General features: G+C 49.8%; 1 protein-coding gene across 2 annotated transcripts in view; it reads right to left on the minus strand.

Moving 5' to 3' along the window:
• Tspan11 (tetraspanin 11) overlaps nucleotides 1–16,015 on the minus strand; it is a 61,684-nt gene that overhangs the window by 23,118 nt on the left and 22,551 nt on the right. For both annotated transcript variants that reach the window (XM_021165506.3, XM_085839868.1), the window contains one exon: nucleotides 6,777–6,968. In XM_021165506.3, coding sequence (XP_021021165.1) covers nucleotides 6,777–6,968 — 192 coding nt within the window. The remainder of the gene's footprint in view (nucleotides 1–6,776; nucleotides 6,969–16,015) is intronic.

Genomic DNA, 16,015 nt, shown 5'->3' on the forward strand with positions numbered 1-16,015 from the left:
TCTTCCTTGATGGTCTCATTATCTTCCCTGGGGTGCTTTCTGCAGCCTGGCTCACAGGTTAGTAATGAGGGCCGGCGACCCAGAGAGGGGAGCAATCTTCAGGTTTGCCGGGCATAAGGGGTGTGCACCGATCCTGCCCATGTTTCTGAGGCCGGGGTGCAGCAGAGGTACACACAGATATGGTTAGGTTCAAGAGAGGGATTCCTGCATGCTCCAGCCAAGGTCCTAGGGAAGGAGTCAGAAACCTGGCTGCAAGACGTAGACACATCCAAGGTTACCAAAGGCATCCATTTTTGCACCATCAGAAGTGATCAGATGTAGCAGCACTCTTGGGTTGTTGCACACTTGGCTAGGACCAGGTGTCTAATACCCATGCAGACACTACCACTTTCAGGATCTTGCCTGGGTGACAGTGTGGGTCAGTACTAGGTACAGAGTAGTTGGCATCTTAAGAGATCAAGTTGTCATAAAAGCTCTCCACTAGGCAATCTCACAGACTAGAGGGAAGCCATGGCTTGACACCTGACTCCTGTCCATACCACTGTCATCACCTCCTCCCTCCCTCCCTCCCTCCCTCCCTCCCTCCCTCCCTCCCTCCCTCCCTCCCTCCCTCCATGGTTCACGTGACCATCTGTCCTACCACCCACCCGTCTTTAAGACCAAGGTCTCCAGCCTCCTCAAATATAGTCTAACTGTCCCTTAGTCTAGATGGCCTTCCCAGAAGGGTCCGAGTCCATAAATGGCTGTGTAGGAAAGATGTGTAACCTGTAAAGTGAGTGCCTTGTGCTTAGAGGTGGTCCCTATGTTGCTCTGAGCCTCGGGGGGGGGGGGCAGGGAGTGTAGTTTGGGGTTGGAGACTGGGGCCTAGGGGCTATTATTAGACAGTCTGCTTTGATTGTGTGCTTTGTCACAGATATGCTTCATGCCCTCTGTAGACACCTGCCTGCTGCTATGGGCATCCCATACCATACTAGTGATTTTCCTGGCTTGGAGTCACTGTTCAGTGAGGACAGAAAAAGTGCATGCGTGTGTGTGTGTGTGTGTGTGTGTGTGTGTGTGTGTGTGTGTGTGATACAAACACGAGTACTGAGACACTCACGTTTCCACCAGTAGACTTATAACCAACACAGCTTAGAACCTTGTTGCTCTCTGTTCTGTCCTGCCTATGAGAGAAGCAATGACTAAAGTGGCCAAGGACAGAGGACAGATTAGAGTGAGTACCCTGAGCCACCCACTTCCTGGCTCACTGTCCTTTCAGGCATTGAACTCTGAATTGTTTAACCAAGAACTTACTCTCACTGCTTTCTTGGGCTAACACAGGCAGCGTTGAAGCCCAGTTTTGGTGTAGAGAGATGATCATTTGCTTTAGATGTATTCTGTTTTGTGGAGGTGGCTGCCTTGCCTTATTCATCTTCCCCCTTGGTGTTCACTTCCCTTTTGAAATCTTTAATCAGATGGAGGCAGCAGGAGAAGCACAGTGAGTCCAGCTCTACACACAGTGGTCCCCAAAGAGAAAAGGGAGAAAGATCAAAGATGGGCATTGGAATGATGAGCATCCAAGTTGGGTTGTGGTGGGGGTGGGAGTGTCCTCAAGTGTCTCCAGGAAGAGTCTAGCGAGCGACTGGCCTGCTTGCACCAAGGCTGGATATTTCTCCCTCCTGGACCCTTTGTCCTGGCCTGTCTGAAAGTTCTCGGGGACAGGAATAGCTTATCCTTTCGGACATGGTCGCAGCCATCCGCTTGGTGTAAGAACCAAGAAGGCAAAGGGATGGACTTTAAATTATTCACATCAGGTCTTCTATTTTAGCAGAGAGAGAGATATCGAGAGGCGGGAGAGAGGAGAGGAGAGGAGAGAAGGAGGAGAGGAGAGAGGGAGAGGGGGAGGGGGAGAGGGAGGGAGAGTAGAGAGGGAGAGGGGGAGGGGGAGGGAGAGGGGAGGGGGAGGGGAGAGGGAGAGGGAGAGTAGAGGAGAGGGAGAGTAGAGAGGGAGAGGGGGAGGGAGAGGAGAGAGGGAGAGAGGAAGAAAGGGAGAGAGAGAGAGAGAGAGAGAGAGAGAGAGAGAGAGAGAGAGAGAGAGAGAGAGAGAGAGAATGAATTCAGGCCATCTGAGCCAAAAGCTGGTGACCAGGGCTCATGTCATCCAGATCAAAGGAGGAGCCTATTTTTAGAATCTGGAATGTGGGCCCTGCAAACTTTTATATCTTCAGCCAAAATGAAGATCGTGATGGATGTCTCAGACTAAACTGGGTCTTTGTCAGGAGATTTTTTTTTTTATTTTTAGGGAGGGGATGGATGAAAAAAAAAGTAAGTTCTAGAACCCAGTTTCTGAAAGCCAGGGGACCCTGAATCACAATGCTTCCATCTGGTCTCCTGAAGTTTTGTTAGCTGGGAGGACAAAGTCTAGAATCCACGGCAGATGTATCTGGGCTGGTGCTCAAAAGCAGGTTTGGGTTTGTTTTTGTTTGTTTGTTTGTTTGTTTGTTTCACAGCTTGCCCAGCTTGCTGTGCAACCTCCAACCTGGGAGCATGGCCCAGCATCTTCTAGGCACAGTAGTAATCCCGATGCTACAGGCAATATGATGTGGGGGTAATGGGCAAGCATCCTAAGGTCCGGGAAGCCGAGTTATGTAAAGATCATAAAAGCACAGTTCTAATCAACACATCATAGCACAACTCCTTTGAGAAGGGACCTAAATTAGCAGTTATTTTTAGGGCGCTGCTCCCAACATGCCCACAGCCTGGGTGAGGACGCATCCCCCATAGAAGCTGCTCCAGTGAGAAGTTAGGAGGGCACCAGGGCCCAGCCCCTACAGCCCGACTGTGTCCTCCCATGACTCGCTAATCTGTCTTGTTCTGCCCTCCGCTCGGCCAGAGTGATCCTTTGTGCTACTCTATTTGGTGGTGCTTAAATCTTCGAAACAGTGACCCAGGAAATCAGATCCTACAGCCAAGGCTCTGGGAGCCTGTAGCTCCCTCCCAATAGAACAGGAGAGCAATTTTTTTTCCACTCTCAGGTCAGCACCAGTGTCCTAAAGAGCAGACTTTGCAGTGCCAGCACAGAGGTTCAGAGTCACACAGCTGGCTCTGTTGGACTTACTGAGAAAAGCCTACGCTTGAAATGAGCTCAGATTTCAATGGAGGAAAAGCCAGGGACCCTCAGGCATGAGCCCTCCTCCTCTCACACTCAGCACACTTTCCTACCAGCCCCTTCCCGTGGACATTACTTGCTGTGTTTTTCTTAGCCAGAGACATTTGCCTGGGCCCACAAAGCCCGATGAACTCCCAACTCTGGGGCAGGGCCTTGTCTCCTGCACAGACGGACAGTTTTCTACACTTATGATCCTCTTATCGAGGCACGGGCTAATGTCCTTTCCATGACTTAGCACCTCTGGTCTCTTTCCAAATGAAATGAAAAGAATGCAGGTGACTTCTGGTAGCTTGTTCCCCGATTTACTCCAAAGTGGAAATACTGGCCACGTGGCCCATGTCAGGGCTGCTGGGGTGACAGCATGCAATTAGGAAAGGTGACTTTGTAATGTGTGGGTGGGTTATCCTGGAAGGGGGCCCTTACATCCCACATCCCAGGTGGAGCACTGAGAGAGTTCCAGAATGTGTTGAAGAGGTTCAGAATGCACGTGTGCACATGCACACAAGCACCTGTGCAAGTGCACACACACACACATGCAGTCATAGATGGGCCAACAGCCTGCCCCGTCTCGTATCTCTAATCTGAGAGTAAATCTGGAGATATGCTCTCTACCCTTATTTCTTCTATGTAGCTTTCTGGGAAGATTCTAGACCTGACTGGTGAACCATGAAGCTCCCGCCTCCGAGGGAAGTGGGCTGTAGCGGGGACTTCTGCATTCTGGGTTCAGTCACTCCACATCTTTGGGCCTTAGCGCCTCAGCTGTAAAAAGAGGGACTCTTGCCTCTCTGGGGACAGGAGGTATACTAGGTCAGAGCATAGGAGATGGACCATTTATTTGCTCCTTCCTATAGGTGTATGTTGTAGTTTTCCACTGCCTCAACACCCCCACAATCAGGTTGTGAGCATCCCAGTTAGTAGTAACAGGAGGACCAGGCAGATAAGACTCAGTCCTACCATACTTTCCCTTCCCAACATCCTTTGGCTTTGACCTGCTAACATTCAAAGGCACCTCTGGCCTCTCTGTGTGTCCTACCCCTCCCTGACAACACGATTGCTTTCTGCCTCCTACCTGCTTGGCTGAGCCTGCTCCCTTGGTGCTCCTCCCAGTGACCCCTCTCTTGGCAGGTGGCTTCCCCTGTACCTGCTCCCCAGCTCCTGTCAAGTGCACATCAGGAGCCCGAGCAGCTCTGGGGGCGGGTGAAGCCCTAGTGAGAGAGCAGGCACCAGTGCTGGGAGCCATGCAGATGGCAGTGCCTTCGCAGGGTTGGTGGAGTGTGAGGAGCAGCCGGCGGTGGTGCTCAGCGAACAGTGGCCATCTGTGTCGTCAGCAAGCTGTGCCTAGTCAGCAGAGGCTGTTTCCCGAGGCTTCTGGGGACACCTCACCCCCTAGATGGATGGCTGAGTCAGAAGCTGGGTCCTCAAGGGACAGTGTCTGTATTCCTTCTTAGGCTGTCAAGAGGGAGCCCTGGTCTCCCCAGCAGATGGCTCCTCCTCCGCCTCATGTTCCCTGAGATGCCCTACAAGGCAGTCCTTGGTAGGAGGGAAGGAGATGCAGGACTCAGAAGCCTGCCTTCCTGGGACAGGTCCTACGGACCCGGGACAATAGCGCATCTAGAATTGCACGCCTCTCAGAGTACAGCTGTACACAGACCCAGGAACTGAGCCTCTCATGGAAAGAGGTCTTTCTTTGGGTCTGATAGCTCCATTTCCATGAGACTCAGTCCCCATGAGGGCTGGTCACTGGAGTACAGGGCAGTTCTCTGCCTGAGTTCTTATAGCCCAGTGTCTTCCTCCAGCAGAATGGTTAGATATGGGACATGCCGAAGACTCTCAGGGACCTTAAGTGGCCAAATCTTCACCATGTGTTGGCGAAAGAGATGGCTCTACATCCAGGGAGTCAACCAGCCTTGGGTACATGTGGAGGAGACAGGGTCTGCTACGGTGTGTCTGTACTGAGTGTGTACAGAATAACACCATTAGCCTTTAATGATAAGGCACAATCATTTGTGTGTCACTTGCAGTGTATTTTGAATTATAAGTAGCCAAAGATGATTTTAAAGAGATAGAGTATGGATATAGACTATATGTGAATACTGCACCATTCTGTATAAGGCACTTGACCATCTCCTGGCCCTAAGTGTGTGTGTGTGTGTGTCCCCAGAGCCAGTTCACATGGGCTTCAAGGGATGACCATGATCTTGCCAAGCCAGGTTGAGGATCACTGGGCAGGCTGTAGCTGCTCCCCACACCCCTGCCCCACTCTGGAAGGTGCCTCCGAGTACACCTCCTGGAGGCTGGTCCCTGTAGCACTTTAGCCTACATATCACCATGTACCCTGCCAGCACCCTGGGTCCAAGCTCTCCCTCAGAGTCAAATGAAGGAATTCTTCAAAATGGGAGCGCCACACAGCTGGGTCTGCACAGAGCAGCTTTTATATCCAGGCCAAAAACTAGGTCGCTGCTTTGAGAGCTGCTGCAGGGGCCAAGCCTCAGGCTCCCCAACTGCAAGCCCCGCCTTCCACTCCCTAAGATGAGTGCAAAACAGAACTGCACAGTCTGGGGTGAGCAGTGGTGCTGGGATGCAGGGTGGGTAGAGGCAGCTCAAGAGCTCTTTGAGGTTCCTTTCTGTTGCCTGCTTTCTTTCAAGCTCAGCCTGATTTCTCTTTGAAATTTACATCTATTCTGCAGCTTGGGCTTCCTTGCAAAGCCTAAGCTTTATTTTTTTTTCAGTTTTCTCTGTCTGTTTCTTCTCTTCTGAACACGAGGCTTAGTCTGGGGTGAGTACAGAGAGGCCAGAGTCAGTCACAGTCAAAGGGTGTCAGAGAGCTGGGTGTGCGGAGCCTGAGGTGTTCTTGGCTTCAGGGTCCCTGCTGGCTCCTCCCTGGTCTTTTTCCTGACCCTGGGTAGATGCTATGGGTGTCTCTCCAGACCCCCAGGAAGAAGCTGCCATGAAGAACATGGTGAATACAAATGCCAGTCATGAAATAAATACTCTTTACAAATGATCAAATCAGTTAAGACTTACCAGGCCTTTCCATGGAACTGCCATAAGTACTTATTAAACAACATATGGGTGCATATCCGAAGAAGGAGAAGAAGAGGAAGAAGGAGGAGGAGGAGGAGGAGGAGGAGGGAGAGGAGGAGGAGGAGGAGGAAGAAGAAGAAGAAGAAGAAGAAGAAGAAGAAGAAGAAGAAGAAGAAGAAGAAGAAAAAGAAGAAAAAGAAGAAGAGAGAAGGATAAGGATAAGGATAAGGATAAGGAGATGGAGAAGGAGGGGGAGGAGGAGGAGGAGGAGGAGGAGGAGGAGGAGGAGGAGGAGGAGGAGGAGGAGGAGGAGGAGCAGGAGGAGGAGAAGGAGAAAAGACCGTAGAAGTTGCTATGGTATTTGCTAAGGCTGACCTCCTGGCTCAGGTCCTACATACCTGGACAGCAGAGCCACCACAGACCCCACAGAAGCCACCCTGCTCTGGCTACTCAGTACCCTCAGTGTCCAACCTGGGGGGGGGGACATGTGGGATGCTTCTCCGCCCCCACATAGCACAGGCCTACACTCACTTTCTAGGGAAGGATACTCACTGTGAAAAGACAGCTTCCACATAGGGACGGGGTGGGGGGGGGGGACACTCACTGTGGAGAGGCAGCTCTTCTGCTCCCGGATGATGGCCCCAAAGCCCAGGAAGCCAGTCGTCATGACAAGACCACCAACGAAAATGAGGATGTAGGCAGAGGCAGCGAACGTGCTGGAGGCCAAGATGCTGAGGTAACCGCTCTTCTCCACCAGTGTCCAGATACCCACGGCCATGACGGCTGCCCCACCTACCTGCAGAGACACAAGACCAATCAGGTGGCGCCTGAGGATTTGCCAACTGCCATCTGTCTAGTGCCCACTGGGCAACAGAACCTTTTCAGGCCCCTGCCAATTAGTTTTCGGGGGGGGGGGATTTCAGTTTATACAATTACAATTTATAAACGAGCAAATGAAGGTTTCAGGTACTCGGCGGACTTGCCAGCACCCCCACCTCACCCCGTGCCTCTGCCCCCTCACAAATGCAGAGGGATTTCCAGTCTAAGTCTGAGCCCAAATCTATACTTCTTACTGACCAGGGATGAAGACCCTTTGCCTTCCCCATGCTGTTCTGGGCTCTCTTTCTCAGCATGTTCTTGGGACTCTCCCAAAATTTCCCAGAGGGTCTTTCATGCTGGCCCATGTGCACATTTGGGCAGCAGTTGAAGAAACGGGCCCACTGAGGAAAAGTGCCCTGCCTGAGGTCTTGCTCTAGGAGGGACAGACACAGAAGCGATGTGGAGCTAGGGCATGTCCACAGTGCCTGCTCCTTGGAAAGGCATCCATGTTCCTCACACTCCTGTACAGGATGGGGAGGGACTTACCCGTCATATTCCAGTTTGGTCTTGAGAAGGGTCTGGGATGGGACCCTACTCGCTCACTGCTGAGGAAGAGTGCCGTGGAGCACAGCTAGGAGTTCAGCCTTCAGGGATCATGAGGCCAAAGAATCACTTTGCTAGGGTGATGCTTTAAAGAATACATTTATGCACCATGTGTGTACTACAGGTGCCACACATGGAGTAGAGCTCTTTGCTCAGGACCTGGGGACTTCTGAGAAGCTCTGCCATTGGATCCTGGGTAGATCAACTTCCCCTTGCCCCTGGTTTTCATATCCCTATTGAAGAATGGGCCCTTTCCTCCAGATGAATTCGCAGGCTTCCTTAGAGGTCTTACTGTGGTCACAGCTATAGGGGTCTGCTTCTCCCCCACCCCATGTCTGCCCACACCTGGGGAGCTCATCCCTATAAAGGGTTCCCCATCTGTACCACAGTGACCCCACGGTCATTTTCCCATTCTCCGTTCGGCACAGTGACAGACCTCAGGAGAGCAGAGCTTGGGGGTTCTTAGGAATTAATCCACCCCAGGCACTTACATCATGTGACTGACATGTACTCTGCCAGTTTCTTGTCTATTACAATCATCTGGGGAGGACGGGGCAGGGTCTATTATCCTGGGTGGCAGATGAGGAAGGAAACAGGCTTGTAGGGAATAGTGTGCCTGGGATGACACCGTTAGTTTCAGAACTGAGATTCATGGCCAGGTCTTTTGAGGACAGAGGCAGGACTGTGCTTGGATCCGACAAAGTGGGTGTGCCTGATCCTCCACGTCTGCTGTTCAAATGGACGATTCTTTTCAAGCACTCTTTTATCTCCATTGGCAGCTCCAAGGGAAGTCAGCGTAAGGGCACCACACAGGACCACGGCTGTGCTGCTAAATGGAACTGGAGAGGCTAACTTTTCCTCTACCACTTGAGGCACAGTCCCCCCCTTCCACTGTAACCTCCCTAACCTTAGGGTGTACTTTTTGATGAATAGCATCTTATGCTATACATGCCAGCACCTTCTCTTAGTGGTACTAATGACAGCTATGATGTAGCCTACAAATCACACTTCGAGTCAGGAATCCCAGGACACAGTTCAGAGACCCCATGGGTGAGGGGTATCTGTGCCCCTCACAATTCCTGTGAACGTTCTGAGTCTGGGTGGGTAGAGCTACAACACATGCGAATGACTAGTGGCTGTCCTTGTTGGTCAGCTTTCATGACCACTGGGAACTTGGAGTAAAACATCTCCCCACTATTCCCTTATATAACTGTATTGCCTGGAAAGGCTTGAGGGAGGGTCTCAACTCTGAACAATTCCTGTGGGAGATGGAGACGGTCCTTTCATGTCTTTGGCTCCTCAGTTCTTCATCTTTTAAGTTGAGAGAGCCTCACTAGATTGGTGGCTCTAATCTAATCTCCTAAAGACCTCTTCAGCTACTTTCTTGCAAGGACTTATCTAGATGTGTGCTTTGTACATGGTGTACCAACAAACTTCAGTCCAAGATACACAGTATATTAACTAAGAAATAATCTCTCTCTCTCTCTCTCTCTCTCTCTCTCTCTCTCTCCTTCAAAACAAATTAACTAAAAGCACAGGATACTGCCAAGCAGAAATTATGAACATCATAAGATAGTTAATGGGTACAATCTGTATCAAAAGGGACATACTTTTTTTTTTAAAATTAGGTGGGCTAATGCTGAGCCCCACCCATCCCCCAAACCAGTAACATGAGCACCCACATCTAGGACTCTCAGAGGGATAAGCTCAGACTGGCTTGTGGACAGGTAATCTGCTGGGGTACGTGGAGCAACTCGGAATCTAATAAAAAGGAATCATTTAATACATAAAATAATGCATTTGGGATCCAGGGCTGAAGTCTGCCTGCATACCATGGGCAAAACACGTGTCCAGATAAGTCTCCAAGTTTTCTCCATGTCCTCAGAGTCGTGGCAGCATAATAACGAGAGGAGCTATGAAAAAAACAGAAGCCCGCACTGATCAGCACCCCTGGGTGTAAGACCCAGGCAGGGGCTTTTTTAGAAAGTTTCCAGGAGCCCCTTTGAGAATCACAGCATAGGTCCAAGCGTCCTACCCTCTCTTCCCAGTAGATGGCGCTGTGAAGTCCCATAGAACACAACTGGCCTAGTGACACTTCTCAGCTTCTCAAAGCCCTGTCTCCTTTCTTTATGTTTGTTTGTTTGTTTGTTTTTGTTTTTTGTTTTTTGAGACAGGGTTTCTCTGTGTAGCCCTGGCTGTCCTGGAACTCACTTTGTAGACCAGGCTGGCCTCGAACTCAGAAATCCACCTGCTTCTGCCCCCCCCCCCCCAGTGCTGGGATTAAAGGCGTGGATCACCACGCCCGGCTCCTGTCTCCTTTCTTAAGGGCAGCTGCCAGGGTGACTTAGGTTCAGAGCTTGAGCAGAGTGCTTTACCCAGTACTTGTAGATCTTACAAAATATCAGATCTGGTAGGGAAGTGGGTCTCCAGCCACAACACAGGATCTGGGAGCGTCTGGAGAGCCATCCTGCCTAATCAAGGTCTAGAAGACAAGCTTAGGCTGGGTCTGATAATCCATAGAAAGCAAGAGAATGGCGTGAATCAATGGTTCTGGGGCCCCAGGGTCTCTCTCCCCAGAGAGTTCCAACTAGAGGAGAAGGTAGCTAGAGGGGTCAGTACTGTAACTAGCCATGAGGAGCAGGAGGGTCTTAACTCCTTCAGGGACTTTGGTTTGTTGTATGGGACTTGGTCACCTCCACTTCTAAACAAGAAGTAAAAATGTTCATTACTGGGATGGGTCACCAGGTGTCACAGGAGGTGGAAGCCAGAAAGACTGGGACAAGTCTTTTGGGGTGTATGATTAAATGGGTGTGGGGTGGGACAAATTTTTTTTAAGTCCCAGTGTCTTTATCTGCAGATTAAGCCACTGGGCAGGGACTGTGGAGTAGAGCACTGAGCCCAGATCTGGTTTCCCTAGTCATTTGCATCAGCTTGGTTCTGTAGCATCAGCTCTTCATAGGACAGAGATGGTTTTCTGTCAAATAGTAGCTGAATTTATGACCTGTTGCTAGTGCACCAGAAAACACTATGTGGAGGGCCATGTGTCAGGAGTTATGGGGCAGAGCAGGGTTGCTTGTTATGTGCTCTGTGGCATTCTGGAAAGGTTTGGGGTTAGGTGGAAAGGCTGACCCACTCAGGTCCACGCTCCTCATTCATGAGTGGTCCCTGGGCAGCTTCCTCAATGCTACCACCACCCGTGTACCCATCAGTCTTTGCAAGAGCACCGATGTCTCTCTGTGATGTCTGCATGGTGATTCCCCCTGCTGTTAGACTCACGTCACTATCCTCACTGTAAGGTCCACCTTGGCTCCGGTCCCATATCATCCTCGAGCTCCTTCTACCCAGAGGTGGGCTGGGCCCCTTACTGAACTGCACACCACCCTCATACAGAGCCCAGACTCTCCTGCAATTGCATGGAGGCCTTTAAATATTTCCCTCACTTCGGTAGGTTTCCCTATCTCATAGCCTGGCTCTAAGAGCCTTTTAGGAAGTGTTTACTCTTTATCTTCTATTGTATTATTCTTAATCTTTGTGTGTGTGTGTGTGTGTGTGTGTGTGTGCCTATTTGCGAGTGTGGTTCCTCAGCGTGAGGCTAGAGGCAAGAGGCCAACCTTGGGTCAGACATTGGTCTTCTCCCACTTTGCTGAGACAGGCAGGGTCTCTGGTTTGCCACTGCCTACACCGGGCTAACTGGCCCTCAGGCTTCAGGGGATTCTCCTGTCTCTGTCTCCTGCTCTTGATGTAGGAGTAATGGGACTGCAGACCGTGCTCTACTGTGATTGGCTTTCCATGGGTCCTGGGGATCTGAACCCAGGTCCTCACGCTTGCATGGCAAGTGCTTTGCCAACTCCTGATCCATGTTCTAAGCTCATGGCTACTGCTCTTGAACTCATGGCCAATGCTCCTGAAGTAAGGCTGTGCCAGTGAACAAGACTGTGGACTTGGTCAAGGTGATAGGGGCTGGATGCCTGGTAAGACATATATGATTAGGTGACATATATGACAGCATGTATCCGGACACACTGTACTGCCACTCATCAGGTACCCGTTTCTCGTCCCTCCCTCCTCCCCATCCTTCTTATGCTAATTATTCCAGTTAACTTCTTCCAAGCCTGTTGCAAGCGTGCACCTATTTCCAGTTCTGCAGGAGAGCTCTGTACTCTATTTTTTTTTTTCTGATAATGCCCTGCCTACCTCCTCCTGGCATGCAGGAGCTTAGGTGAGGAGCTGTGACCACATCAGTCTCTGCCTGCCAGACTCCTGGGGCAACAATGAATGTTTCTTGCCCCTGTTTGCTGGCTATTTTTCTTGTAGAGGGGTTAGGACCAGGCTGAGGAGACAAATTGGGTTAGTCTCCTTGGATACTTGGATATCTTCTCTTTGGGAAGCATGCCTCTTAATCTTCATTTACCCTGGAACACTGTGGAGAGTGCTGGAGTACAGGTAATGTTCTTAGGGGAGGAAGAAAAGAATCATGGAAGGAGGGGAGAAAGTAAGGTGGGGAGGAAAAGATGGAAGAAGAAAGAAAGGAAGAGAAAAAGAATATTTCATAGTTTAGAGGGAGGAGTTAGGGTCCAGGTTGAAGTGACATTTATTATGGTCACACAGTTGGCTACTGATAGAGTGGTGTAGAGATCCAGGAATCACGCACACTGTTCCATTTGATACTGCTGCATTGTGAGATGTGAACAAGTCTCCCCAAACAGGAGCCTGATGCCAGACCAAAGGGGCAATTCCACCCAAGACCCAAACAGCTACATCACTGAGGCGTCCTGCCTGGAGTACAGGAGATGGCTTTCTCATAGCTGCTTAGACGAAGCACCCTCAGCTAGCCAGCCTTCCACTCTGAGGCTCTGTGGGACTGGGCAGCTGTAAACGGCTGGATCTCAAGAGAGAGACTAAAGAGGGGGCTTTCTCCGATCTCCCCTGCGGGTGGTGCTCAAGTCTTCCACGTTTCTGCTCCCAGTCTCAGCCTGAGTCCCTGTTTGTCTATGTGTCTCTCTCTGTCTGTCTCTCTGTCTCTGTGTGTGTGTGTCTCTTTCTCTGTCTTTCTCTGTCTCTCTCTGTTTCCCTCACTGTCTCTGTCTCTGTCTCAGTCTCTGTCTCTGTGTGTGTGTGTGTGTGTGTGTGTGTGTGTGTGTGTGTGTGAAGGTATACAAGCCCACAAGCCCACACATACTCAGAGGCCACAGGAGGACAGGGATGCTCTACTCCTCCCTTGTTCCCACAAGACAGGATCTCTCATTGAACCTGGAGCTAGCCTGCAGCCAGCAAGCTCAGTAATCCTCTTGTTTCCACCCTGCCTCCCCGGCTGGTTTTGCATGTAAGTGTTATGGATTTAAACTCAGGACCTCCTTCTTTGCGCAGCAAGTGCTCTGACTCACTTGGACATCTTCTCAGTTGCCTATGTTTCTCTAAGTGGGGTCTCCAATTGTAGCATCAAATTCTGGGTGGCCCCTCAAGGCAGGACAGGCTGTGAGCTGAGGTAGCATTCCCAGGCTTCTCCCATACCCTGGCAGAGCTTCTGGGAGGTTGGGGATGTTTTGATTATTGACACAGCCAAGCAGCTAATTAAAATAATAAATTAGAGAACAGAGGGATGATGGGAGCTGTGTTAGGAAGAGGGGGAGGGAAAGTGTCTCTTTGGCAGCCACACAGAGAAGCGGGGCATGTTTGCTTTTCAGAGTCACCCAGGAGATATGTCAATGGTGGCATCTGTGATCCCTGGCCAGAGCTAATCCAAATGTCACTGGGGGACCTGGTGACATGGGCTGGGGTAGGTAGCTCCTGAGGCCTGCCCAGTGAGAGTAGAATGGGGTCTGCTCTGCTTTTCTCAGATAAGGGAATGTGACCCACTCAGGACTGTGACCTGCATGTAATGATGGCAGTGCTATTGACAAAACAGAAAGGTCTCAGAGGGTGTCACGTCCCATGCAGACAAGGTTAGCTTCAGAAGCAATGTTTCCTGTGAACAGTCCTTGTTTTCTATGCAAGTCATGATGCCAGAAGCTGTAAGTGCCCTGGTAGGAATGGAGGAAACTGCTGAAGAGATGGTGATCACCCTGGATTATATAGATTTCATATATGCATTTCACACACACACACACACACACACACACACACATACAATATATATATATATATATATATATATATATATATATATATATATATGTGAAAGTGAATTGCCTAGCAGCTGGATTGTTGATGGGGTTTGATAAGAATGTCTCCCACAGGCTCATCTGTTTCAATACTTGTTCCTCAGTTGGTGGAACTACTTAGGAAGGATTAGGAGGTGTGGCCTTGTTGGAGGAGGTCTGTCCCTGGGGATGGATTTTTAAAACCTGTTTTAAAATGGATAGCCATTTCAAAAGCCCATCCATTCCCAGTTAGTCTCTCTGCCTCATGCGTGGGGTCCAGGATGTAAGCATTCAGCAACTGCTCCAGCATCTCCAGCGCTATGCCTGTCTGCCTGCTGCCATACTCCACACCATGATAGTCATGGACTCACCCTCTGAAACTGTAAATCCCAAATAAACCCTTTCTTCTGTAAGTTTCCTTGTTCATGTTGTCTATTCAAAGCAATGGAAACGTAACAAAGACAACCGTCAATGACTGAACTTTGTGAGCGAGGTCCCCATCTACACAATATGGGTACTAGTGACACTGAGGGCTGGAGTTGAATGGAATGTCCCAGGAGCGTCTATGCAGCCTTTCAGTGCTGGGCATCCTGACCACCAGGTTGGCATCCTGGGCTTGTTGCTCCATGCTGGCTTTTGGCAGAGCCCTGCAGTGTGGACCTACACTCACTCGCGCTTTATATTAGTGTAGCAGGACTTTGTGTTTTACTGAACTTCCAGCCTGGGTGGCTGGGCTGTGCTCTGTGTCAGCTTCTGTATTGGAGGTGCAGTGGACAGCAGACTGGAGGATGTGGAAAAACACCCCCTCCCCCATTGCCCCCCATTGTAGTTCTTCAGGGATGGCAGAGCTGTGGTGACCCTATGGGAGGCATGCAGACACTTCTCTGTCTTATGACCAGGTTCAGATAAGTCACAACAATTGGACTTTGGGGGGTCTCCAATAGGAGGGGACCTTCTCTGTGGGGAGGAGAGATATTCTCTTTATATCTCTCTGGTAATTCTGCTCAATTTGAGGGATCTGAGTATGGCCCTGGGTCATGGACTTCTCGGTATAGAACTTCAAGTACCAACCTGCTGGTTTACGCCTCTGTGGACTGAGGCTCCTTGGAACCCACTAGTAAGATGTGGGGCATTCATTGTCTGATACTTGTCAATCTTTGGAGATTATCTGGAGTGGCCACAGACTTGTATGGTCAGGAAAAAGTCTTAACAACAACAATAACAAAAAACTTGACCCCTTGGGCTGGTGAGATGGCTCAGCAGGTAAGAGCACTGACCATTCTTCCGAAGGTCCTGAGTTCAAATCCCAGCAACCACATGGTGGCTCACAACAATCTGTAATGAGATCTGATGTCCTCTTCTGGTGTGTCTGAAGACATCTACAGTGTACTTATTTATAATAATAGATAAATCTTTGTGTCTAGGTGAGCAGGGTTGATTGGAGTGAGCAGAGGTTCTAAATTTAATTCCCAACAACCACATGAAGGCTCACAACCATCTCTACAGCTACAGTGTACTCATATACATAAAATAAATAAATCTCAAAAAAAAAAAGAACCCTTGCCCCAGACATGGTGAAGGTTAAGGTTAAGAGGATTGCCACAAGTCTGGGGACAGCCTGGGTTGGTGTGAGACCTTGTCTCAGAAAACAAACAAATAAAAACTTAAAAGAAACACAAAACCTTAAAAGGGAAAAAAAATCAGAAAAAGGAAGGAAGAGAAGGAGGGAGGGAGGGAAGAAGGGAGGGAGGGAGGAAAAGAGGAAGAGGGAGGGAGGGAGGGAGAATGAAAGCTTGGCAAGAATTCTAAACACCCTGAGTGATTTATCTGAGGGTCAGATCTATGCATGTGGCCTAGTTGTCAGTCCTCAGCCCCAGAGCTTAATTATCCAGGATCTGTACCCCTGGGCATCCCTGTTCCAGAAAACACTTTCCTGGGAAGATCAGAGCAAGTTGCTTTATTTTTTTGATCACAGGAACTTTGCAAAAAACATATTTAAGCAAACGTTGTGTCTATCATTTTAACACGTAGTATCTGATGCTGTCAGATTTTCCTAGGCTTTGAAACCCATCCTGGGTTGCTGTCTTGCCCAGGAAGGAGCTTGAGGCCAGTGTGACTCTTTGGTTCCTCTGTGTTTCAGTGTGTGTGTGTGTGTGTTTGTGTGTGTGTGGTGTGAGTGTGTGTGGTATGTATGTGTGTGTATGTATGTATGTGAAGTGTGTGTTGGTATGTGTGTGTGAGTGTGTGTATGTGTGTATGAGTGTGTGTGTGAGTATGTGTG

Source organism: Mus caroli, unplaced genomic scaffold (assembly GCF_978045245.1).
Source record: "Mus caroli unplaced genomic scaffold, Mus_caroli_1 scaffold_7, whole genome shotgun sequence".
NCBI classification, from domain to species: Eukaryota; Metazoa; Chordata; class Mammalia; order Rodentia; family Muridae; genus Mus; species Mus caroli.